Source organism: Oncorhynchus clarkii, chromosome 12 (assembly GCF_045791955.1).
Source record: "Oncorhynchus clarkii lewisi isolate Uvic-CL-2024 chromosome 12, UVic_Ocla_1.0, whole genome shotgun sequence".
Lineage (NCBI taxonomy): Eukaryota > Metazoa > Chordata > Actinopteri > Salmoniformes > Salmonidae > Oncorhynchus > Oncorhynchus clarkii.
In genome coordinates this window covers 81,588,772-81,616,060 of record NC_092158.1, presented here as the reverse complement: position 1 = coordinate 81,616,060, position 27,289 = coordinate 81,588,772, and the positions used below count along the sequence as shown (strand labels likewise).

At 36.9% G+C, this 27,289-nt stretch overlaps 1 protein-coding gene across 2 annotated transcripts; it reads right to left on the bottom strand.

The window, feature by feature from the left end:
- Positions 1–385: 385 nt before the first annotated feature.
- LOC139421458 (ras-related C3 botulinum toxin substrate 2) lies at positions 386–27,014 on the bottom strand. Of its 2 annotated transcripts, XR_011635635.1 has the most exons (7): positions 26,710–26,993; positions 9,742–9,813; positions 9,043–9,160; positions 8,378–8,440; positions 2,673–2,832; positions 2,059–2,364; positions 1,573–1,955 (listed from the first exon to the last, which is right to left on the bottom strand). XR_011635635.1 is itself a non-coding variant. In XM_071172383.1 (6 exons), the coding sequence occupies exons 1-6, from the start codon at positions 26,742–26,744 to the stop codon at positions 2,234–2,236; spliced, it is 579 nt and encodes a 192-aa protein (XP_071028484.1). In that variant the 5' UTR covers positions 26,745–27,014; the 3' UTR covers positions 386–2,233. The 2 variants fall into 2 exon arrangements, 1 of the variants encoding a protein (XP_071028484.1); XM_071172383.1 differs by having other exon boundaries at positions 386–2,364; positions 26,710–27,014.
- Positions 27,015–27,289: the final 275 nt, after the last annotated feature.

Below are 27,289 nucleotides of genomic sequence, written 5' to 3'. Positions count from 1 at the left end.
ACTTATAGTGTATTCAAATAGTCAAAAGTTTAGTATTTGGTCCCATACAGTATTGTCACGACTTCTACCGAAGGTGGCTCTTCTCCCTGTTCGGGCGGCGCTCGGCAGTCGGCGTCGCCGGTCTACTAGTATTCCTTGATTAGATGTTTCTGAACACTTCTAAATGAATCCTGATAATGATTAAGACAAATCATGAATGAATCATAAATAATGGCATTCATCTAAATAAGCATTTGGGGGGGGGGTATGATCTTTATACCCCATATCATTATTCACAATTAATTCATGATTAGCAATAATCATGGTAGCATCAACATGAAACATATTGGCACAAGACATTATTCACCATTCAGTTCCAAAACATAATCAGAAACACAACCAAAACTAACCACAAAAGCACCCAACAATTTATTACATTTTAAAAACGTTTTACCCCTTTTTCTCACCAATTTCATGTTACCCAATTGTTAGTTACAGTCTTGTCCCATCACCGCAACTCACGTACTCATGCATCCTCCGAAACACAACCCTGCCAAGCTGCACTGCTTCTTGACACACTGCTCGCTTAATCTGTAAGCCAGCCGTACCAATGTATCGGAGGAAATACCGTACAACTGGCGACCGTGTCAGCATGCATATGGCCGGCCCACCACAGAAGTCGCTAGAGCACAATGGGACAAGGACATCCCGGCCGGCCAAACCCGGTCGCAGCCGGCTCCCACACAGCCCGAGATCAAACCCGGGTCTGTAGTGACACCTCAAGCACTGTGATGCAATGCCTTTCGGGAGGCCAGCACCCAACACATTTGAAAAGTCACAAGCTTGATGTAGTCATTGTGTGCAAGGAAAATGGTACCAAATGCTAAACTTTTGACTTAAGTCCAAATACTTATGATTTCTTCAAATGGAGGGACGAGAAACATAAAGTGCTTTCATTCCCAAATGGCAAAACAGGTCATGTATGCATGAAAATACCCTCAAATAAAAGCTTGCATGCTGTACTTATCACTGAGTATACAAAACATTTTTGACATAAACTGACCAGGTGAATCCAGGTGAAAGCTATGATCCCTTATTATTATCACTAGTTAAATCCACTTCAATCAGTGTAGATGAAGGGTAGAGACAGGTTAAAGAAGGATTTTTAAGTCTTGAGATAATTGAGACATGGATTGTGTATGTGTGCCATTCAGAGGGTGAATGGGCAAGACAAAAATGTTAGCGCCTTTGAACGGGGTATGGTAGCAGGTGCCAGGCACACCGGTTTGTGTCAAGAACTGCAACGCTTCTGGGTTTTTCATGCTCAACAGTTTCTCGTGTGTATCAAGAATGGTCCACCACCCAAAGGACATCCAGCCAACTTGACAACTGTGTGAAGCATTGGAGTCAACATGGGCCAGCATCCCTGTGGAATGCTTCCGACACCTTGTAGAGTCCATGCCCCAACAAATTGAGGCTGTTCTAAGGGCAAGGGGACACACAAACACACCCATATGTTTTATTTTGTGTTAAATTAAATTGTAATAGAGAGAAAAGTAATACGGTACCTTAGAAATATAGTAGAATGCTGTATCATGTCAAAATATGAAAAATAAATTTTATAGAGTAAACAACATGATCATTTTAGAAAGTTTCTTACATTAGGATGGTGCAATACATTTCTGACTATACACACTGTAATGTTTGGTCTATGTATTTTTCAGTGTCTTTCTTGTACAGTAAGGACCAGTCACTGCATTAACAAACCATATAGAAGAAGTGTATAAGAAAATGAGTCAGAAACCAAAACCAAATACCAATATATGAATCTAAAACACTTATCCATGTGTACATATCCAGGATTTGTCTTGAAAATATTAAGGACATTTATATTGATGCTCCAGAAAGTCTGATGGTTGTTTTCAGACCTGAACAGTGGTCTAACATTGAGAAGAATCGTAGATCCAGCTATATGCCTCAATCCCCAACCAGTGGGAAAGGTAGGCACCATCTGTAATGGTACAATCCGACGGTCCAACTATCTTCCATTCATTTGGGATTGAGGCATACACTATATACTGTAATTATAGCTGGATATACACTACAGATGGCAAGACTCAACACTACATATGTTGACTCATCTGAACATTAGACCACTTTGTAAAACTGCCAAACTTTGTATTTAACTAAAATCAACAATTGCTGTTGTGTGATTCCTGAGCCCTTCCCTCTTGGTCTATCCACAGGTCTGAGATCAGATGAGTAGACAAGGTCGTTTCTTCACCTTGGTGGGCTGGGGGCACAGCACCGCTCGGATGGCCTCGTCAAAGACCGTCTTCAGCCCCCGCTGGGTCAGGGCAGAGCATTCCAGGTACTTCACAGAGTCTACCCAGAAAACACACAAAAGATGTATGAGGGACATGAAGAGGATAGACTGTTTATCTGGCATAATGCACGGCTGGCGGGCGATGACTTGGGCGACATGAAATCTCAACAACTATGCAGTATAAGGACTAAGAGCAGAATACAAAGTGTTCCATTATACTGTACAGCTCTGTGAACAACACTCATTAAAATGACAGATAATCAATCAATCGCTGATTCAGTCATATCCAATCACAAACCACTGTATACCAATCACGGTAGATCTCTGATGCACGATCACTAATTCAGGATCTCAGAGACCTACATACCTATCTCTTTGGCTAGTGCTAAGCCTTGTGGGTAGGTGATGGGCGCTAGCTTCTTCTCCTTCAGCTTCTCAATGGTTTCCTTCTCGTCCCTCAGATCCAGCTTAGTGCCCACGAGGATGATGGGTGTGGAGGGGCAGTGGTGTCGTACCTCAGGGTACCACTAGTGGGAGCAAACAGACACACACACACACACAGAGTAGGTCAACATGGTACTGAATTACTTTTCACTTCCTTTTCTGTGATACAGCTCATCCTTAATTCTACCAAAGATGATCTGTATTCTGACAAGATACTGGACTGACCACTTTAATAATGAGAATAAATGTCCGCAAAGCGGACTGCAGACAGGAGGAGGCGGGGTCAGACGGGAACATTCTAACCAATGAGAGGGCACATACACATAAAATAAAATATTTTTTCTCAAAGTTGCAGGAATGCCACGTGTGTCCACTTATTTCAGAACATTCGTAACAACCTAAACATTACAAAATGTCTATTCGATCAAATAAGGCTCCCGTAACAAATTAGAATGACATTCTTTAGTTGACGAAATTTGACACTCATTATAAAAATCCCTACTTGTGGACAGATTTTGTGGACAGATTTAGGGGCAGAGTCAAGCCTCTCGCTTCGTCTCTTACCCTCTGGTTCTACTACTGTATTATGGAGTAGCCAGTTAATGCAGAGGTTGATTCCTGGTATAGCTCCTCACACATAAAATCTAGGATACTCTGTCTATTACTATTATTATTATTACTACTATCATTACCGTCATTATTATTACACACTATTCAAATAAAATGGCTGCTCTCTTGTTTCTATCAGTCACTCAATGAAAAAGGAAGTTCCTTCTTCCGCATTGAGTGACTGATAGAAACAAGAGAGCAGTGTATGCTTTTGCAGAATAGGAAATGAATGCTTATGAATGACGTTAGTGAGTCACCTTCACTTATTTTAGTGTGCCTCTGTTCATTTGGAGGCCTTTCATCAGCTTCTCTGCTTAACACCTGGTTAACAGCTCTACGTATGTTTATACGTCAGTAATTATTGGCATCTCTAATACAATATAGGATCCATCCTGCAAGCCATCATTAGCTGTTACAGCAGAGTGGAGGGAATGTCAAGGTTGAAAATGTTTCCTTTTTATAGAGCATGAATGTATAGTAATGAGAACAGTGACAGTGAAGCACGCACATACAGTGGGGCAAAAAAGTATTTAGTCAGCCACCAATTGTGTAAGTTCTCCCACTTAAAAAGATGAGAGAGGCCTGTAATTTTCATCATAGGTACACTTCAACTATGACAGACAAAGTGAGAGAAAAAAATCCAGAAAATCACATGGTAGGATTTTTAATTAATTTATTTGCAAATTATGGTGGAAAATAAGTATTTGGTCAATAACAAAAGTTTATCTCAATACTTTGTTATATACCCTTTGTTGGCAATGACAGAGGTCAAACGTTTTCTGTAAGTCTTCACAAGGTTTTCACACACTGTTGCTGGTATTTTGGCCCATTCCTCCATGCAGATCTCCTCTAGAGCAGTGATGTTTTGGGGCTGTTGCTGGGCAACACGGACTTTCAACTCTCTCCAAAGATTTTCTATGGGGTTGAGATCTGGAGACTGGCTAGGCCACTCCAGGACCTTGAAATGCTTCTTACGAAGCCACTCCTTCGTTACCCGGGCGGTGTGTTTGGGATCATTGTCATGCTTAAAGACCCAGCCACGTTTCATCTTCAATGCCCTTGCTGATGGAAGGAGGTTTTCACTCAAAATCTCACGATACATGGCATCATTCATTCTTTCCTTTACACGGATCAGTCGTCCTGGTCCCTTTGCAGAAAAACAGCCCTAAAGCATGATGTTTCCACCCCCATGCTTCACAGTAGGTATGGTGTTCTTTGGATGCAACTCAGTATTCTTTGTCCTCCAAACACGACGAGTTCAGTTTTTACCAAAAAGTTATATTTTGGTTTCATCTGACCATATGACATTCTCCCAATCTTCTTCTGGATCATCCAAATGCTCTCTAGCAAACTTCAGACGGGCCTGGACATGTACTGGCTTAAGCAGGGGGACACGTCTGGCACTGCAGGATTTGAGTCCCTGGCGGCGTAGTGTGTTACTGACGGTAGGCTTTGTTACTTTGGTCCCAGCTCTCTGCAGGTCATTAACTAGGTCCCCCCGTGTGGTTCTGGGATTTTTGCTCACCGTTCTTGTGATCATTTTGACCCCACAGGGTGAGATCTTGCGTGGAGCCCCAGATCGAGGGAGATTATCAGTGGTCTTGTATGTCTTCCATTTCCTAATAATTGCTCCCACATTTGGTTTCTTCAAACCAAGCTGCTTACCTATTGCAGATTCAGCCTTCCCAGCCTGGTGCAGGTCTACAATTTTGTTTCTGGTGTCCTTTGACAGCTCTTTGGTCTTGGCCATAGTGGAGTTTGGAGTGTGACTTTTTGAGGTTGTGGACAGGTGTCTTTAATACTGATAATAAGTTCAAGCAGGTGCCATTAATACAGGTAACGAGTGGAGGACAGAGGAGCCTCTTAAAGAAGAAGTTACAGGTCTGTGAGAGCCAGAAATCTTGCTTGTTTGTAGGTGACCAAATACTTATTTTCTGTGATTTATTTTATGTGATTTTCTGGATTATTTTCCTCATTTTGTCTGTCATAGTTGAAGTGTACCTATGATGCAAATTACAGGCCTCTCTCATCTTTTTAAGTGGGAGAACTTGCACAATTGGTGGCTGACTAAATACTTTTTTGCCCCACTGTACTGTATGCACACACACACACATTTCAGGTATTTCACAGAGTCTACCGAGAAAACACACACACACTACATTCTGTGAAAAATGCATCAAGAATTCTTGGTACCATTGCATTCTCGGTACCATTGCCATTGGTACCAAGGTTTTTCTGCCTCTCGTGTCTGTCTCTCTTTCATTGCAGGGTAGCCATTATTTAGTCATTGTCTATGGGGACAAACGCCCACTCCTCTGCACTCTTTGGCCTTCCTGCCATCAAACCTTGAATGCCACACAAAGGACTGTGGTTGATCTCACAGAGTCTTAGCTCCTTAGGAGGACTCATTGGAGAAGAGCAGCTTTACAATAAAAGGCTTTCACTATTCAGGAACTAAGGGGTTACCTCTGCCCTGACCCTACAGACTCTGTGGAAGAGAGATGAAAGGATGCTTCTCTATATACCAGGACAGGTAAGAGATGTCACTTTAACAAATAAAACTGGACCGTGGCAATAATCAGAGATAACACAGGTCAATTGAATCTCCTTTTGACAGGCAAATACCAGAGTGACATGGGTGGGTTAGTGTGAGCAACATGCTACATGGCTGTGACTCTGGCTGTGACTCTTCCCCCACACAGTCTGTAGCCTACCTTCCATGTTAAATAGATCCTAATGTCACCTGAAAGCCTGGTAATCTACTAAGGCTCCATTTGCATACATGGTCAATGTTACCATGGAGACTCATTGGGAACATGCCATGAAAAAACAGACTGAGAAAGATGGAGAGAGGAGGAAAAACAACTAAAGAGGTTTGTTCTTTAAATGTGAAAAGCGGCAAACATTTGCATAAGGGCTGGAGAAGCAAGATTGCTATTGTTTGAAGCTAATCATAAATTAAAGGGCTGAGTAAAGTCATTTGGGAAAGCGGTGCGATTCGAAATGGCACAAATTGGAATGGACACTGGTCTTTTCAATAATTGCCAATAGCAAGAGCATTTTTCTTTCCCCTCCTTCTTAGTTTGAGCACTTGAAATCTATGTAGTAGAATAAATTACACATTAATACTTTCCAGCGACCTACCAGACCTGCCTTCAGACCACTCTGGACCATATTAGGGTTGTTTTGACAATGTCATATTAAGTAAAACAGATTTATCAAACTTCATTGTCTTTTGACCTCCACTGCTCTTGATATAATGCTGTCCTCTCCAACACTGACAGTTCCCAAACTAATCAGATCAATTCAAATGGTTGACTGTGAAGTCAGAGGAGTCAGACACTTAGCTGTCATTTTTTAAATTGTATTTATTTTATTTAACCTTTATTTAGCTAGGAAAGTCAGTTAAGAACAAATTCTTATTTACAATGACAGCCTACCAAAAGGTAAAAGGCCTCCTGCGGGGACGGGGGCCCGAGATTCAAAATAAATATAAATACAATATAAATATAGGACAAAACAAACATCACAACATTAGAGGCAACACAATACCACATAAAGAGAGACTTAAGACAACAACATAGCAAGGCAGCAACACATGACAACACAGCATGACAGCAACACAACATAACAACAACATGGCACTGACAACAGCACAAAGGGCAAGAAGGTAGAGACAACAATACATCACACAAAGCAGCCACAACTGGCAGTAAGCGTGTCCATGATTGAGTCTTTGAATGAAGAGATTGAGATTAAACTGTCCAGTTTGAGTGTTTGTTGCAGCTCGTTCCAGTCGCTAGCTGCAGCGAACTGAAAAGAGGAGCGATCCAGGGATGTGTGTGCTTTGGGGACCTTTAACAGAATGTGAATGGCAGAACGTGTGGAGGATGATGGTTGTAGTAGGTATCTCAGATAGGGGGGAGTGAGGCCTAAGAGGGTTTTATAAATAAGCATCAACCAATGGGTCTTGAGACGGGTATACAGAGATGACCAGTTTACAGAGGAGTATAGAGTGCAGTGATGTGTCCTATAAGAAGCATTGGTGGCAAATCTGATGGCCGAATGGTAAAGAACACCTAGCCGCTCGAGAGCACCCTTACCTGCCAATCAATAAATTATGTTTCTGTAATCTATGTGAATTCAACTTCTATAGTAGTGTGTCAGTTTCAAACCCATGACTTCTGGAGAGATGGAGATGGAGAGACAGGATGGGACAATTACTATATTCTCCTTTCCATCAGAACGGCGGTAGAGCGATAGAGGGCTCAAGGACAGCTTCGTTCAGCAGTAGCTGAGAGCTGCCAAGGTGACATGTGAACTGTGTGCCCCGTGCAGTGAAAAGACACAGACCCTGACAGTTACCTGGGGGAGTAGGTAGAGGTCTCATCGTTCATTAGGCGAGTTAAGTTCACATGGGACATCCATGTTTGACTCCGTTAAAGAAGAGATGATTACTTCTCTCTGACGTAAACCTGAATGAATATGATTGAATATGATTTCTATTGATGAACAGACCTCTATATCCTATCCAAATGGAGTGAGGTTCATTGGAATCCAACAGGATGCAAGGTGCTACCTGAATAGATGTGCTGTTCCTTGGATTTTAAATATTTTATTTATGACTGTCTGACTGAAGCGACTAAACCCATGGCCTCTGCAACAATAGGTAGAGCTGAAAGCAGCAGATCACAAAATAACTATTGACAATAGCATTACTCAGACATAGTTAGGATATTGTCCATATCCTATTACTGTACCGTAAATGCCCGAATCTGCAATATGTTTGTTTTATTATAGGGTACACTTGGATGTTCTATTGAAAGCAGGTAAACCAGAGTAGCCTATCCTTTTTAAATGGATTGATTTCTCTATGTGTTTAGACTCACTTCATTATCTTAATCTTGACAGGCATTTTACCGGCGGCGGCGGATCAAATAGAATATGTGTGTATTGCATTCTATATGTACCTATACACTGTAGCACAACATCCATGAAGATCACACAGCATCCACTCACCTTGGCTCTGACGTTCTCAAACGATGCTGGGCTCACTAGAGAGAAACAGATGAGGAACACATCCTAGGGGACAAACATAGTACCGAAGGTTAGAAAGGTGTATCAGAGTAGTAGAAAACGTGGGGTCCAAAAAAAAGACTCTTTTGATAAATATGAGCGATGATGACTATATAAAATGTAGTATGCAAATACTGAACTACATTGTGTGCTCCAAACAACGTGGGAATTATATTATTTTATGCTAATACAATTGCTCAAAGAGATTTAGTTTAACAAGTAATATTATGTTTTTCTCAAAAAAGTAGCCGTCAAATGTATTGACACCCCTAAAGATTCTTATAAACAAAGTAGTCAACAGCTTACATCCTGAATGAATCGTGAATGATGATGAATGAGAAAGTTACAGAGGGTCAAAGATCATACCCCCAAGACATTACCAATAACAGGGGAGGTTAGCATGTTTTGGGGCTATGATTTTTGATCCTCTAACTTTCTCATTCATCATTATTCATGATTCATTCAGGATTATTCATAATCATGGCAGCATCCATTATTAATTGGACAGTATACAGTCATTACTGCTCATCTTTATCAAGGGTGTCAATAATTCCGGACCCCACTGTATATAATTTGTAATAGAGATTCTGTATGTGTGTGTGTGTTACCGTCTGAGGATAGGACAGAGGTCTGAGCCTGTCATAGTCCTCCTGTCCTGCTGTATCCCACAGTCCCAGGTTCACTGGCTTACTGTCCACCATCACATTGGCTGAGTAGTTATCAAACCTGCAAGACAAATGAGTCCATTACATCTAGAACATATCACAGTGAAAAACCTTACACAGAATAAACAGTATACAGTTTATTAGTTACACCACCCCGTTCACAAAAATGGATCTCTCCTACAGACAGTGAGTCACATGGTCGTGGCTTGCTATATAAAGCAGGCAGACAGGCATCAAGACAACTTGAATCCATGGACCCATCCAGCCTGGTGTTAACGGTACTGGTGTGGGGAATGTTTTCCTGGCACACGTTAGGTCCCTTGACACCAATTGATCAACAATTGAACGCCATGCCCCAAAGAATTCAGGCTGTTCTGAAGGTAAAGTGGGGTCCGACCCCGTACTTGATAGTGTACCTAATAAACGGGCCACTGAATGTATAAAAACTGCATACCATAGGCGTTTGTGAAAGTAAAGTCAATATCTAGCATACCAATCCCTAGAATTATTGTGAATATAATATTGTTTCCTATTTCTGGTTATTGGTTGCATTTTGTATGATGTTTGTCCATTCAGCCCACACATTTGTCACTGTACCAGCCATATCATGTCCACTGTGTCTGTCCGTGGTCCAGTACTTACACTGTGGGGATGTACTCTCCAGGGAAGGCGTTGGTTGTGTAGCTGATGAGCAGGCATGTCTTTCCCACAGCACTGAAACAGACATTGGGCAATCAGTTGTGTGCCAACACATACACACACATTTTCTTGCTGCAATAGCACATTGACACACTCTTGTGCGCACGAGCACACACACACAGACACGCACACACACACACACACACTCACACACACACACACACACACTCCACACACATTCCAACGGCTTACACAAGTTTTCAAAACTGTCTCCTTTTTTCAAAACTCTACACACAATTCCCAAAACTGCACACACAAAATGCAAAATGCCTCACATCTCCTTCAAAATGTAACACTGCATTCAAAATGCCATAAACACATGTCAGAATGAAGCATTTGCATCAAATGGCAAACACTGCTTTCATAATAGTACATTTTTGGATATACCATGTAAACACTGTTGTTCTAAATCTAAAGCTCTTTTGTCTTTCATAGGCTTATATCTACATTTCAATACAATGTTTTTCAGTGAAAGTAATCGGCTGAGAGGGGTAACAAGTACACTGTAAACACCAATGCAATGTAGAAACAGTAATGTTTGGCCTAATAAATATTTTCTGTTTCTACATTGCATTGGTGTTGGTACATTGCAGTTGGAAAAAACTGTAAGCAAACCAGACAGCACAATTTTTTTCATATTTTTAATTTACGGATAGCCAGGGGTACACTCCAACACTAAGACATAATTTACAAACAAAGCATGAGTGTTTAGTGAGTCCGCCAGCAGAGGCAGTAAGGATGAAGGGATATTCTCTTGATAAGTGTGTGAATTGGAACCTTTTCTGTCCTGCTCAGCATTCAGAATGTAACACGTACTTTTGGGTGTCAGGGAAAATGTACGGAGTAAAAAGTACATCATCTTCTTTAGGAATGTAGTGAAGTAAAAGTAAAAGTTGTCAAAAATATAAATAGTAAAGTAAAGTACAGATTCCAGTTGCAAGTTTCGGCACATTCATTCCAGCAGGATAGCTCCCTGCATCCGACTGTTGGTTTGCTAAGCAGGGTCGGTCCTGGTCCGTCCATGGATGGGAGACCAGTGGTGAATTTTTTTTGTATTTTTTTGTAAAGGTTAGCTGCCTTAATGTGGTAAGAAACGTAAAATTGCATATTAAGTCAATTCTTAAAATGTTTCTTACATATTTTCGCCAGAATACCATCATTAAATTCAGCTTGGTATCTATCATGGTCCACTCCCACTCATGATAAAATGGTACAACAACAGCACGCCAACTCATTTTTTGGTTTTCCCTGTGCAAAGAAGATGCCAATATACTGTCCTTATTGCTTGTTACAGTATGATGAATGGCCATAGACATTCTAACTATGTACAATGTGCTGAATGAACAGCATGATGGGGCCTGGCTTCTTTCAAACTTGCCTACATTATGAGAAGCAGTAATCTGCTTCCTCTAGCTTCTTGTCAGTGTTCTAAAACACCTCTGACAGGCAGCAGCTAAAAACACAGTCAAGGTTTTTGCAGTAAAATTCCAATAAGAAGCACGCACCTGCATGTACAGACAGGAGGGAAGGAATGCTAGTCTGAGGAGTGCTCCCAGAGTTAAATTTTTTGGGCAAGGTTAAAAAGTGACACCCCGGGCTATACGTAGGCAGGCTACCATCAGCTTCTTCTACAGATTGGCTCCACCTTGAACATCATTAGGTTAGCATTCAAGGTTGGGTAGAAGAAACCTGATATAGATGCCATTGAAAAGAACTGGAGAAACATTCATAGTTTATACCCTTGTGGAAGACTTGATTAGTAATAACTTACTGTATATTATATTAGGTGCAAAAAAGCAGTTCTGTCCACACTAACTGAAGTCAAGAGAGAGAGAGAAAGAGAGAGGTGACATGAGAGAGATAGAGAGAGAGAGAGAGGTGATATGAGAGAGAGACGTGATATGAGAGAGAGAGAGAGAGAGCGAGAGAGAGAGAGAGAGAGAGGTGATATGAGAGAGATATGTGATATGAGAGAGAGAGAGAGAGAGAGAGAGAGAGAGAGAGAGAGAGAGAGAGAGAGAGAGAGGTGATATGAGAGTGAGATGCAGGATAGTGTGATAGTGTCTGTTTCCCTCTCTCAGTGGTGAGTTAGTGTGTCATTGAGCAGTCTCTATCTCTGCTACCCTCTGACTCACACAAACATGCTGTTGACTGTGGTCTAAGTGTAGGGGCCCCATGCTTCCTACTCTCCACCTGCTCCTCCTGCATGAGGCTCCCTCTCTCTTCTTACCCCCACACACAGATGGACAAGGGACAGGGGTGGATGGAAGCCCTGAATCCAATGATGGCATTGTGATAACTTACTACATGAACCTGATGGAACCATGTGAAATGCTATATTCTATGGTGCATCTAAAAGGTATTCCTTTTAACTAGAGTTCGACCGATTATGATTTTTCAACGCCGATACCGATACCGATTATTGGAGGACCAAAAAAAGCCGATACCGATTAATCGGCCGATTTTTATTTATTTTATTTATTTATTTGTAATAATGACAATTACAACAATACTGAATTAACACTTATTTTAATATATATTGTACATCAATAAAATCAATTTAGCCTCAAGGTAATAATGAAACATGTTCAATTTGGTTTAAATAATGCAAAAACAAAGTGTTGGAGAAGAAAGTTAAAGTGCAATAGGTGCCATGTAAGAAAGCTAACGTTTCAGTTCCTTGCTCAGAACATGAGAACATATGAAAGCTGGTGGTTCCTTTTAACATGAGTCTTCAATATTCCCAGGTAAGAAGTTTTAGGTTGTAGTTATTATAGGAATTATAGGACTATTTCCCTCTATACCATTTGTATTTCATTAACCTTTGACGATTGGATGTTCTTATAGACACTTTAGTATTGCCAGTGTAACAGTATAGCTTCCGTCCCTCTCCTCGCTCCTCCCTGGGCTCGAACCAGCAACACAACGACAATTAGCGCGTGCTAACTAGCTAGCCATTTCACTTCGGTTACACAAGCCTCATCTTGGGAGTTGATAGGCTTGAAGTTATAAACAGTGCAATGCTTGACGCACAACGAAGAGCTGCTGGCAAAACGCACGAAAGTGCTGTTTGAATGAATGTTACGCACCTGCTTCTGCCTACCACCGCTCAGTCAGATACTTAGATACTTGTATGCTCAGTCAGATTATATGCAACACAGGACACGCTAGATAATATCTAGTAATATCATCAACCATGTGTAGTTAACTAGTGATTATGATTGATTGTTTTTTATAAGATAAGTTTAATGCTAGCTAGCAACTTACCTTGGGTTACTGCATTCGCGTAACAGGCAGTCTCCTTGTGGAGTGCAACGAGAGAGAGGCAGGTCTTTATTGCGTTGGACTAGTTAACTGTAAGGTTGCAAGATTGGATCCCCCGAGCTGACAATGTGAAAATCTGTCGTTCTGCCCCTGAACAAGGCAGTTAACCCACCGTTCCTAGGCCGTCATTGAAAATAAGAATGTGTTCTTATCTGACTTGCCTAGTTAAAGAAAGGTATATAAAAAAATAATAATAATTAGGCGAAAAAATACCGATTTCCGATTGTTATGAAAACTTGAAATCGGCCCTAATTAATCCTCCATTCCGATTAATCGGTAGACCTCTACTTTTAACAGGGCAATTACTTTTAAACTCAAAGTTCTACAACGGAACAAAAGACTAAAAAGTGCCAATCATGCTACAGTAGTTAAAAGTTACAGCACATGAATGCTTTTCAATGATACTTCATTGTGGGAATCCAACATATACAGCATCTGACTTCAAAGACCAACCTAATTACCACTGGCTGGGCAGAGTTCATTTTAAATGCTCTCACTTCTCACTCATTTAGAAGGCCTAAAACAAAAAACAACCGAGGAGGATATAGATGTCAAAATCCCACTTACACCTAAATGCCACACTCCAGAATGAAGTTGTTGGCCTATTTGTGTCCTATTTTGTTTCTGTCACCTCTGCCTTGATGTAGCCTACAGGAAAAACATATCTATGTTCCCCACGTATACATACTGTATGACTGCATTCAAACAAGTAAGCCGTCACAGTTTCAAAAGCTAGTCTCCTGATCTACAGGGGTTCTCCACATAGGGGGACCGGGGTGTCAGAGTTGGCAGGAGGCAGGGTGGTGACACTGAGTGACAGTCAGGACGATAGGGGCATAAACCTCTTATGAAGTGTACCTTTGTAAAGTATTTATATTTTTCTGTCATTCTCTCTCTCTATATCTCTCTCTCTGTCTCTCTCTCTCTATCTCTCTCTATCTCTCTCTCTCTGTCTCTCTCTCTCTGTCTCTCTCTCTCTGTCTCTCTCTATCTCTCTCTATCTCTCTCTATCTCTCTCTATCTCTCTGTGAAAAGTTTGGACAACCACTCTCTTTCTCTTCTCTCCCTGTTTCTCTTCTCTCTCTCCAGTTAATGTCACCTCTACCAGCTCTTACTGACACCGACCCATGGCCCAACCCATGGGCCCCCTCTCTTTCCATGTACTGTAAACAGCCACCTCACCCACTGAGCACTAACTGACACTGGACGTCCATGATCGTTGAAAAGTTGCTTCATTTTGTTAGTCCGACCTGGCCTTAATTTTAACATCCACAGACGTCTGGACCGGCCTTCATTTGGCCCAAACATAGACATGCATGACTGGTTCAAAAGTTTGGACAGCACAGTACAGTACAGTACATTACAGTAGAGTACTGTACAGTGAGGTAAAGAATAGTTCAGTATAGTTCAGTACAGTACAGTAAAGAATAGTTCAGTATAGTTCAGTACAGTACAGTAAAGAATAGTTGAGTATAATTCAGTACAGTACAGTAAATAATAGTATAGGTCACTACAGTACAGTACAGTACAGTAAATAATAGTTGAGTATAGTACAGTACAGTAAATAATAGTACAGTACAGTAAAGAATAGTTCAGTACAGTACAGTAAATAATAGTTGAGTATAATTCAGTACAGTACAGTAAATAATAGTTGAGTATAATTCAGTACAGTACAGTAAATAATAGTTTAGGTCACTACAGTACAGTAAATAATAGTTGAGTATAGGTCAGTACAGTACAGTACAGTAAATAATAGTTGAGTATAATTCAGTACAGTACAGTAAAGAATAGTTCAGTATAGTTCAGTACAGTACAGTAAAGAATAGTTGAGTATAATTCAGTACAGTACAGTAAAGAATAGTTGAGTATAGTTCAGTACAGTACAGTAAATAATAGTTGAGTATAATTCAGTACAGTACAGTAAAGAATAGTTGAGTATAATTCAGTACAGTACAGTAAAGAATAGTTTAGTATAATTCAGTACAGTACAGTACAGTAAAGAATAGTTGAGTATAATTCAGTACAGTACAGTAAAGAATAGTTCAGTATAGTTCAGAGTACAGTACAGTAAAGAATAGTTGAGTATAATTCAGAACAGTACAGTAAAGAATAGTTGAGTATAATTCAGTACAGTACAGTAAAGAATAGTTGAGGATATTCAGTACAGTACAGTAAAGAATAGTTCAGTATAGTTCAGTACAGTACAGTAAAGAATACAGTTAGTTCAGTATAGTTCAGTACAGTACAGTAAAGAATAGTACAGTACAGAGTAGTATAGTTCAGTACAGTACAGTAAAGAATAGTTGAGTATAATTCAGTACAGTACAGTAAAGAATAGTTGAGTATACAGTACACAGTAAAGAATAGTTGAGTATAATTCAGTACAGTACAGTAAAGTAATAGTTACATTAAAGAATAGTATAGTTCAGTACAGTACAGTAAAGAATAGTTGAGTACAGTACAGTACAGTAAAGAATAGTACAGTACAGTAAAGAATAGTTGAGTATACAGTACAGTAAAGAATAGTTTAGTATAATTCAGTACAGTACAGTACAGTAAGTTCAGTACAGTACAGTTGAGTATAATTCAGTACAGTACAGTACAGTAAAGTAAAGAATAGTTGAGTATAATTCAGTACAGTACAGTATAGTCCAGTACAGTACAGTAAATAATAGAATAGTCACTACAGTACAGTAAAGAATAGTTCAGTACAGTACAGTAAAGTTGAGTATAATTCAGTACAGTACAGTAAAGAATAGTTTAGTATAATTCAGTACAGTACAGTAAAGAATAGTTGAGTATATTCAGTACAGTAAAGAATAGTTGAGTATAATTCAGTACAGTACAGTACAGTAAAGAAGGTCACTACAGAGTATAATTCAGTACAGTACAGTAAAGAATAGTTGAGTATAATTCAGTACAGTACAGTAAAGAATAGTTGAGTATAATTCAGTACAGTACAGTATTCAGTACAGTACAGTAAAGAATAGTTTAATTCAGTACAGTACAGTAAAGAATAGTTGAGTATAATTCAGTACAGTACAGTAAAGAATAGTTGAGTATAATTCAGTACAGTACAGTAAAGAATAGTTGAGTATAGTTCAGTACAGTACAGTAAAGAATAGTTGAGTATAATTCAGTACAGTACAGTAAAGAATAGTTGAGTATAATTCAGTACAGTACAGTAAAGAATAGTTCAGTATAGTTCAGTACAGTACAGTAAAGAATAGTTGAGTATAATTCAGTACAGTACAGTAAAGAATAGTTGAGTATAATTCAGTACAGTACAGTAAAGAATAGTTGAGTATAATTCAGTACAGTACAGTAAAGTAATAGTTGAGAATAGTTGAGTATAATTCAGTACAGTACAGTAAAGAATAGTTCAGTATAGTTCAGTACAGTACAGTAAAGAATAGTTGAGTATAATTCAGTACAGTACAGTAAAGAATAGTTGAGTATATTCAGTACAGTACAGTAAAGAATAGTTCAGTATAGTTCAGTACAGTACAGTAAAGAATAGTTAGTAGAATTCAGTACAGTACAGAATAGTTGAGTATAATTCAGTACAGTACAGTAAAGAATAGTTCAGTATAGTTCAGTACAGTACAGTAAAGAATAGTTGAGTATAATTCAGTACAGTACAGTAAAGAATAGTTGAGTATAATTCAGTACAGTAGAGTAAATAATAGTTGAGTATAATTCAGTACAGTACAGTAAAGAATAGTTGAGTATAGTTCAGTACAGTACAGTAAATAATCAGTACAGTACAGTATCAGTACAGTACAGTAAAGAATAGTTTCAGTACAGTACAGTAAAGAATAGTTGAGTATAATTCAGTACAGTACAGTAAAGAATAGTTGAGTATAATTCAGTACAGTACAGTAAAGAATAGTTGAGTATAATTCAGTACAGTACAGTAAAGAATAGTTGAGTATAATTCAGTACAGTACAGTAAAGAATAGTTCAGTATAGTTCAGTACAGTACAGTAAAGAATAGTTGAGTATAATTCAGTACAGTACAGTAAATAATAGTTCAGTATAGTTCAGTACAGTACAGTAAAGAATAGTTGAGTATAATTCAGTACAGTACAGTAAAGAATAGTTGTATAATTCAGTACAGTATAATTCAGTACAGTACAGTAAAGAATAGTTGAGTATAATTCAGTACAGTACAGTAAAGAATAGTCAGTACAGTACAGTATAGAGTATAATTCAGTACAGTACAGTACAGTAAATAATAGTATAGGCCAGTACAGAGTAAATAATAGAATAGGTCACTACAGTACAGTAAAGAATAGTTGAGTATAATTCAGTACAGTACAGTAAAGAATAGTTTAGTATAATTCAGTACAGTACAGTACAGTAAAGAATAGTTGAGTATAATTCAGTACAGTACAGTAAAGAATAGTTCAGTATAGTTCAGTACAGTACAGTAAAGAATAGTTGAGTATAATTCAGTACAGTACAGTAAAGAATAGTTGAGTATAATTCAGTACAGTACAGTAAAGAATAGTTGAGTATAATTCAGTACAGTACAGTAAAGAATAGTTGAGTATAGGCCAGTACAGTACAGTAAATAATAGAATAGGTCACTACAGTACAGTAAAGAATAGTTGAGTATAATTCAGTACAGTACAGTAAATAATAGTTGAGTATAATTCAGTACAGTACAGTAAAGAATAGTTGAGTATAGTTCAGTACAGTACAGTAAAGAATAGTTGAGTATAATTCAGTACAGTACAGTAAAGAATAGTTGAGTATAGGTCAGTACAGTACAGTAAAGAATAGTTGAGTATAATTCAGTACAGTACAGTAAATAATAGTTGAGTATAATTCAGTACAGTACAGTACAGTAAAGAATAGTTTAGTATAATTCAGTACAGTACAGTAAAGAATAGTTGAGTATAATTCAGTACAGTACAGTAAAGAATAGTTCAGTATAGTTCAGTACAGTACAGTAAAGAATAGTTGAGTATAATTCAGTACAGTACAGTAAAGAATAGTTGAGTATAATTCAGTACAGTACAGTAAAGAATAGTTGAGTATAATTCAGTACAGTACAGTAAAGAATAGTTCAGTATAGGTCAGTACAGTACAGTAAAGAATAGTTGAGTATAATTCAGTACAGTACAGTAAAGAATAGTTCAGTATAGTTCAGTACAGTACAGTAAAGAATAGTTGAGTATAATTCAGTACAGTACAGTACAGTAAAGAATAGTTGAGTATAATTCAGTACAGTACAGTAAAGAATAGTTCAGTATAGTTCAGTACAGTACAGTAAAGAATAGTTGAGTAGAATTCAGTACAGTACAGTAAAGAATAGTTGAGTATAATTCAGTACAGTACAGTAAAGAATAGTTCAGTATAGTTCAGTAAAGTACAGTAAAGAATAGTTGAGTATAATTCAGTACAGTACAGTAAAGAATAGTTGAGTATAATTCAGTACAGTAGAGTAAATAATAGTTGAGTATAATTCAGTACAGTACAGTAAAGAATAGTTCAGTATAGTTCAGTACAGTACAGTAAAGAATAGTTGAATATAATTCAGTACAGTACAGTAAAGAATAGTTGAGTATAATTCAGTACAGTACAGTAAAGAATAGTTCAGTATAGTTCAGTACAGTACAGTAAAGAATAGTTGAGTATAATTCAGTACAGTACAGTAAAGAATAGTTGAGTATAATTCAGTACAGTACAGTAAAGAATAGTTGAGTATAATTCAGTACAGTACAGTAAAGAATAGTTGAGTATAATTCAGTACAGTACAGTAAAGAATAGTTCAGTATAGTTCAGTACAGTACAGTAAAGAATAGTTGAGTATAATTCAGTACAGTACATATAGTCAGTACAGTACAGTAAAGTATAGTATAATTCAGTACAGTACAGTAAAGTTCAGTATAGTTCAGTACAGTACAGTAAAGAATAGTTGAGTATAATTCAGTACAGTACAGTAAATAATAGTTCAGTATAGTTCAGTACAGTACAGTAAAGAAAAGTTGAGTATAATTCAGTACAGTACAGTAAAGAATAGTTGAGTATAGGTCAGTACAGTCCAGTAAAGAATAGTTGAGTATAATTCAGTACAGTACAGTAAAGAATAGTTGAGTATAGGTCAGTACAGTACAGTAAAGAATAGTTGAGTATAATTCAGTACAGTACAGTAAAGAATAGTTGAGTATAATTCAGTACAGTACAGTAAAGAATAGTTGAGTATAGGCCAGTACAGTACAGTAAATAATAGAATAGGTCACTACAGTACAGTAAAGAATAGTTGAGTATAATTCAGTACAGTACAGTAAAGAATAGTTTAGTATAATTCAGTACAGTACAGTACAGTAAAGAATAGTTGAGTATAATTCAGTACAGTACAGTAAAGAATAGTTCAGTATAGTTCAGTACAGTACAGTAAAGAATAGTACAGTACAGTAAAGTATAATTCAGTACAGTACAGTAAAGAATAGTTGAGTATAATTCAGTACAGTACAGTAAAGAATAGTTGAGTATAATTCAGTACAGTACAGTAAAGAATAGTTGAGTATAGGCCAGTACAGTACAGTAAATAATAGAATAGGTCACTACAGTACAGTAAAGAATAGTTGAGTATAATTCAGTACAGTACAGTAAAGAATAGTTGAGTATAATTCAGTACAGTACAGTAAAGAATAGTTGAGTATAGGTCAGTACAGTACAGTAAAGAATAGTTGAGTATAGTTCAGTACAGTACAGTAAAGAATAGTTGAGTATAATTCAGTACAGTACAGTAAAGAATAGTTGAGTATAGGTCAGTACAGTACAGTAAAGAATAGTTGAGTATAATTCAGTACAGTACAGTAAATAATAGTTGAGTATAATTCAGTACAGTACAGTACAGTAAAGAATAGTTTAGTATAATTCAGTACAGTACAGTAAAGAATAGTTGAGTATAATTCAGTACAGTACAGTAAAGAATAGTTCAGTATAGTTCAGTACAGTACAGTAAAGAATAGTTGAGTATAATTCAGTACAGTACAGTAAATAATAGTTGAGTATAATTCAGTACAGTACAGTAAAGAATAGTTCAGTATAGTTCAGTACAGTACAGTAAAGAATAGTTGAGTATAATTCAGTACAGTACAGTAAAGAATAGTTTAGTATAATTCAGTACAGTACAGTAAAGAATAGTTGAGTATAATTCAGTACAGTACAGTAAAGAATAGTTGAGTATAGGTCAGTACAGTACAGTAAAGAATAGTTGAGTATAGTTCAGTACAGTACAGTAAAGAATAGTTGAGTATAATTCAGTACAGTACAGTAAAGAATAGTTGAGTATAGGTCAGTACAGTACAGTAAAGAATAGTTGAGTATAATTCAGTACAGTACAGTAAATAATAGTTGAGTATAATTCAGTACAGTACAGTACAGTAAAGAATAGTTTAGTATAATTCAGTACAGTACAGTAAAGAATAGTTGAGTATAATTCAGTACAGTACAGTAAAGAATAGTTCAGTATAGTTCAGTACAGTACAGTAAAGAATAGTTGAGTATAATTCAGTACAGTACAGTAAATAATAGTTGAGTATAATTCAGTACAGTACAGTAAAGAATAGTAGTATAGTTCAGTACAGTACAGTACAGTAAAGTAAAGAATAGTTGAGTATAAGTACAGTTCAGTACAGTACAGTAAAGAATAGTTCAGTACAGTATATAGTTCAGTATCAGTACAGTACAGTAAAGAATAGTTGAGTATAATTCAGTACAGTACAGAATAGTTTAGTATAATTCAGTAAGTAAAGAATAGTTTAGTATAATACAGTACAGTACAGTAAGTATAATTCAGTACAGTACAGTAAAGAGTCAGTAAGTTCAGTACAGTACAGTAAAGAATAGTTGAGTATAATTAGTACAGTACAGTAAATAATAGTTGAGTATAATTCAGTACAGTAAAGAATAGTTCAGTATAGTTCAGTACATAGAGTATAATTCAGTTGAGTATATAGGTCAGTACAGTCCAGTAAAGAATAGTTGAGTATAATTCAGTACAGTACAGTAAAGAATAGTTGAGTATAGGTCAGTCAGTACAGTACAGTAAAGAATAGTTGAGTATAATTCAGTACAGTACAGTAAAGTAAAGAATAGTTTAATAGTACAGTACAGTAAAGAATAGTTGAGTATAATTCAGTACATAGTATAGTTCAGTACAGTCAGTATAATTCAGTACAGTACAGTAAAGAATAGTTGAGTATAATTCAGTACAGTACAGTAAAGAATAGTTGAGTATAATTCAGTACAGTACAGTAAAGAATAGTTGAGTATAGGCCAGTACAGTACAGTAAAGAATAGTATAGTCACTACAGTACAGTAATTCAGTACAGTACAGTAAAGAATAGTAGAGTATAATTCAGTACAGTACAGTAAATAATAGTTGAGTATAATTCAGTACAGTACAGTAAATAATAGTTGAGTATAATTCAGTACAGTACAGTAAAGTATAGTTCAAGTATAATTCAGTACAGTACAGTAAAGAATAGTTGAGTATAGGTCAGTATGAATTCAGTACAGTACAGTCAGTACAGTACAGTAAAGAATAGTTGAGTATAATTCAGTCAGTACAGTACAGTACAGTACAGTAAAGAATAGTTGAGTATAATTCAGTACAGTACAGTAAAGAATAGTTGAGTATAGGCCAGTACAGTACAGTAAATAATAGTATAGGTCACTACAGTACAGTAAAGTATAGTATAATTCAGTACAGTACAGTAAATAATAGTTGAGTATAATTCAGTACAGTACAGTAAAGAATAGTTTAGTATAATTCAGTACAGTACAACAGAATAGTTACAGTAAAGAATAGTTGAGTATAGGTCAGTACAGTACAGTAAAGAATAGTTGAGTATAATTCAGTACAGTACAGTAGTTTACAGTACAGTAAGTATAATTCAGTAAGTAGTTGAGTATAATTCAGTACAGTACAGTAAAGAATAGTACAGTACAGTACAGTATCAGTACAGTACAGTAAAGAATAGTTCAGTATAGTTCAGTACAGTACAGTAAAGAATAGTTGAGTATAATTCAGTACAGTACAGTAAATAATAGTTGAGTATAATTCAGTACAGTACAGTACAGTACATTAAAGAATAGTTCAGTATAGTTCAGTACAGTACAGAATAGTTAGTATAATTCAGTACAGTAAGTATAATTCAGTACAGTAATAGAATAGTTGAGTATATTCAGTACAGTTCAGTACAGTACAGTACAGTACAGTAAAGAAATAGTCAGTACAGTACAGTATAAGTATCAGTACAGTACAGTAAAGAATAGTATAGGTCACTACAGTACAGTAGAATAGTTGAGTATAATTCAGTACAGTACAGTAAAGAATAGTAGAGTATAATTCAGTACAGTACAGTAAATAATAGTTGAGTATAATTCAGTACAGTACAGTAAATAATAGTTGAGTATAATTCAGTACAGTACAGTAAAGAATAGTTTAGTATAATTCAGTAAGTAGTTGAGTATAATTCAGTACAGTACAGTAAATAATAGTTGAGTATAGGTCAGTACAGTACAGTAAAGAATAGTTGAGTATAGGTCAGTACAGTACAGTAAAGAATAGTTGAGTATAATTCAGTACAGTACAGTAAAGAATAGTTGAGTATAGGTCAGTACAGTTGTTCAGAACAGTACAGTAAGTTGAGAAGTAGTACAGTGAGTATAAGTTCAGTACAGTACAGTACAGTAATTCAGTACAGTACAGTAAAGAATAGTTGAGTATAGGTCAGTACAGTCCAGTAAAGAATAGTTGAGTATAATTCAGTACAGTACAGTAAAGAATAGTTGAGTATAGGTCAGTACAGTACAGTACAGTCAGTACAGTACAGTAAAGAATAGTTGAGTATAATTCAGTACAGTACAGTAAAGAATAGTTGAGTATAGTTCAGTACAGTACAGTATAGTTAAAGAATAGTTGAGTATAATTCAGTACAGTACAGTACAGTACAGTAAAGAATAGTTGAGTATAATTCAGTACAGTACAGTAAAGAATAGTTGAGTATAATTCAGTACAGTACAGTAACAGTACAGTAGAATAGTTGAGTATAATTCAGTACAGTACAGTAAATAATAGTTGAGTATAATTCAGTACAGTACAGTAAATAATAGTTGAGTATAATTCAGTACAGTACAGTAAATAATAGTTGAGTATAATTCAGTACAGTACAGTAAATAATAGTTGAGTATAATTCAGTACAGTACAGTAAATAATAGTTGAGTATAATTCAGTACAGTACAGTAAATAATAGTTGAGTATAGGCCAGTACAGTACAGTAAATAATAGTTTAGGTCAGTACAGTACAGTAAATAATAGTTGAGTATAGTTCATTACAGTACAGTAAATATTAGTACAGGTCACTACAGTACAGTAAATAATAGTATAGGTCACTACAGTACAGTAAATAATAGTATAGGTCACTACAGCACAGTAAATAATAGTTGAGTATAATTCAGTACAGTACAGTAAATAATAGTTGAGTATAGGTCAGTACAGTACAGTAAATAATAGTTGAGTATAGGTCAGTACAGTGCAGTAAATAATAGTTGAGTATAGGTCAGTACAGTACAGTACAGTCAATAATAGTTGAGTATAGGTCAGTACAGTGCAGTAAATAACAGTATAGGCCAGTACAGTAAATAATAGTTGAGTATAGGTCAGTACAGTACAGTGCAGTAAATAATAGTTGAGTATAGGTCAGTACAGTACAGTACAGTAAATAATAGTTGAGTATAGGTCAGTACAGTACAGTAAATAATAGTTGAGTATAGGTCAGTACAGTACAGTAAATAATAGTTGAGTATAGGTCAGTACAGTACAGTAAAGAATAGTTCAGTATAGGTCAGTACAGTACAGTACAGTAAATAATAGTTGAGTATAGGTCAGTACAGTACAGTACAGTAAATAATAGTTGAGTATAGTTCAGTAGAGTACAGTAAATAATAGTTGCGTATAGTTCAGTACAGTACAGTGTAGTAGAATAGAGCGGAGTAGAGTTCAGTACAATACACAGTAGAACACACTCGAGTTGAGTACACTATAATGTACTGTACTGTACTATACTCTACTACACTGTAATTTACTCTACGACACTGTACTGTACTGTACTGAACTCTACTGTGTAGAGCTGGGAATTGCCAGGGACCTCGCGATACGATATTATCACGATACTTAGGTGCCAATACATTATGTATTGCAATTTTCATGATCCTCACAATTCTATATGTATTGCAATTCAATACTATGATTTTATTGCGATTTCATGGTCAAAACATATTGCTCACCATATGTCTGCTGCAGAAGGACATGAGAGAGCCATGAGAAAACAAGTTTTTTTTTTATCATTCATGGAAATAAAAGTGCTGAAAACAAATTGGCTCCCTATTTTCTTTAAAACACTGGAGTTTTATTGCAGGTACAGCCAACTAGCCCAAAAATAATATTGCGATATTGTCAAATGAGTACAGTCAAAAATAATGTCAAATGAGTACAGTCAAAAATAATATCCCATTAACTACTGTTCTGTACTTTAATTTCCAAACTTGTGAAACTTAGAATTCTATAATTGGTTCAGACTTGGTCCGGTCCAGAGCAACAAAATTTAGTTTTGTTTGGTGGCGGAGCTCATAAACAAAATAGCCAGTGTGTAGAATGATACACAAATATGCATATTTCTACTTGTGTACCTATTTATTTCTACTTTGCACATTCTTCCACTGCAAATCTACCATTCCAGTGTTTTACTTGCTATATTGTATTTACTTTGCCACCATGGACTTTTTTTGCCTTTACCTCCCTTCTCACCTCATTTGCTCACATCGTATATAGACTTGTTTCTACTGTATTATTGACTGTATGTTTGTTTTACTCCATGTGTAACTCTGTGTCGTTGTAAAGCTTTGCTTTATCTTGGCCAGGTCGCAATTGTAAATGAGAACTTGTTCTCAACTTGCCTACCTGGTTAAATAAAGGTGAAATAAAAAATACAAATAAAAAGAGAATGACATTCGTATCCATAATTATGCATTTCTGTGTAGTACAGATCAGGGACCCATGATGAAATGCCATTCTGCTACTGGGTGTAAATCCACTTCACTTACTATTCTAAAGCTTCCTGTTGAAACTTCCTGTAGAATACAGGCCATTTGCTGTATACATGTAACTGCACTTTGTTGAAATACAAAGAACAAGCAAAAAGGTGTCTTTGGTCTTTGCATCGACCGTGTAGGAGAATGGTGTTGTGGGTGTTAAAGGTGACTGTGTTACAGGTGGCAGCTGTGCTTTGGTCCCTTTATTAACCATGAGACTGTGCAGACAGAGTGGACCACAGACTAAAGAGGAACTTCAAAACTAAAACTGGAGGATAAAAGCAGCATAACAGAACTTCTCTTTTACAAAACGAGAAGAGGTTTAACGAACGGAGAACAGGAAAAGGCTGCATTGACCTCACTGACTGCTGTCTGTCTGTGTCTTTGTAAATGTTCTCTTTAATTGAGGCCCTCATTATCACCAACTACTCTCCATCCCCTCTCTCCTACAGACATTACACCCACGGATCCCAATCTCCAGCTAGCATCTCAGCATCCATTTTGTCTTATTCAACTTGTCACCAATCTTGCATACACTCCAAAAGGGTTCTTGGGCTGTCCCCGTAGGAGAACCCTTTTGGGTTCCACGTAGAACCCTCTGTGGAAAGGGTTTTTACATGGAACCCAAAAGGGTTCTATCAGTAACCAAAAGGGTTATTCAAAGGGTTCTCCTATGGGGACAGCCTTATAACCGTTTTAGGTTCTAGATAGCACCTTTTTTTCCAAGCTTGTAGGCACTTCCTTCCTGTCTACTGAATACAGTGTGTATTGCTACACTGTCTCTTCCTTATTGATTTAAGGGCTGTTGAACAATGTCATTGTCAAGTCAACATACATTCCTCAACCTGATGTTAAAACTGCACATGCAAATTAGGAATTTAAAGTGTTAATTGTGTGGCCTGTTTTACAGTTAGAGGTTTGCTCTACTGGGAAGTTCCTGCCTTGAGGGCGTCATTATGTTGTTGTATTGACTCTGTGGTAAAGACCTATTGAGTTTCTGGACATCAAGGTTAATACTGTACACAAAAGGACTGTTAAAAAGTATTATTAAGTATTAGTTCTTTGTCTAGCTAATACAGAGTAGAACAAGGTTAGATTGTACTGTGGCACCTTTTACAACCTTACCCCCCTCATGTCTATCAAGCTGACAGAACACAGCTGTCAGGAAAGTATGAACAGTGTAAACTATATACAATAATCGAATTGTTAAGAGTATGACAACCAAATTGAAATAAAAAAGTACATACATTCCAATTGCTGCAGCTCCCATATGCAATATGAAACGAATTAATTCAATTAATTCATAAAAAGCAGAAGTTGTCTCTTGACACGAGAATGTGTAGTACAATACACAGAGAAAAATTAATCTCCCAATTAATAGACAATTGAAAGAAGGCTAAATAGAGTTTTTCTAAATGTCCACTTTTTAACACACCCAAATCCATGCGCGCATACATAACTTAAAGAACTTACCCATCTCCAACCACCACACACTTGATGGCTTGCATTTTCCAGGGGCTGATTTAACAACTTGTGAGTTTACACTTAGTAGGCAAGACAACGATGTAGAATCAGGTACAGTGCAGGAAATACGTTTGCCTATCTTATCTTGCCCACCGCCTCGACTCTCGCGTTTACTCATGCGCAGCGCAGTTGAATGCGGTTGGCCTATGTGAAACTGTGATATTAATGTCCTTCAAATTTGATTAACAAAATACTCAGTGAAGCTTTCAGAAGCTGACATTATGACTCACACTGACATTTAAGCATATCTAGGCCATGACTTTATTGTCCCAGCGCGAACACACTTTTTTTTCACCTAGGCTATGACAGTGTTATGCACTTCCGTTTTATTTTCACTAGATGGTGCCCTATATCAAGAAACTGGGAGCAGCGTTTGACAAGTACTCTATTTTCAGTAGTTATATAAACGGGGCTGACAACTAGCCTTTACTCACAGAAGTTCTATGTTTTATTGTTGCAGAAATCTGCAAATGAACATAAAAAAAATCTGAAAAGGCTTATTTTGTACCTAGCTAAGAAGTAGTCAGGG

Excerpts from the sequence above, each read along its gene's own strand:
- LOC139421458 (XM_071172383.1), bottom strand. The coding sequence starts at position 26,744 with ATGCAAGCCATCAAGTGTGTGGTGGTTGGAGATGG. Across the intron at positions 8,441-9,042 it reads CTCTGTCCTATCCTCAGACG|GATGTGTTCCTCATCTGTTT; the intron begins GTAACACACACA and ends TTTGTCCCCTAG. Across the intron at positions 2,365-2,672 it reads AGCACTAGCCAAAGAGATAG|ACTCTGTGAAGTACCTGGAA; the intron begins GTATGTAGGTCT and ends TTTTCTGGGTAG.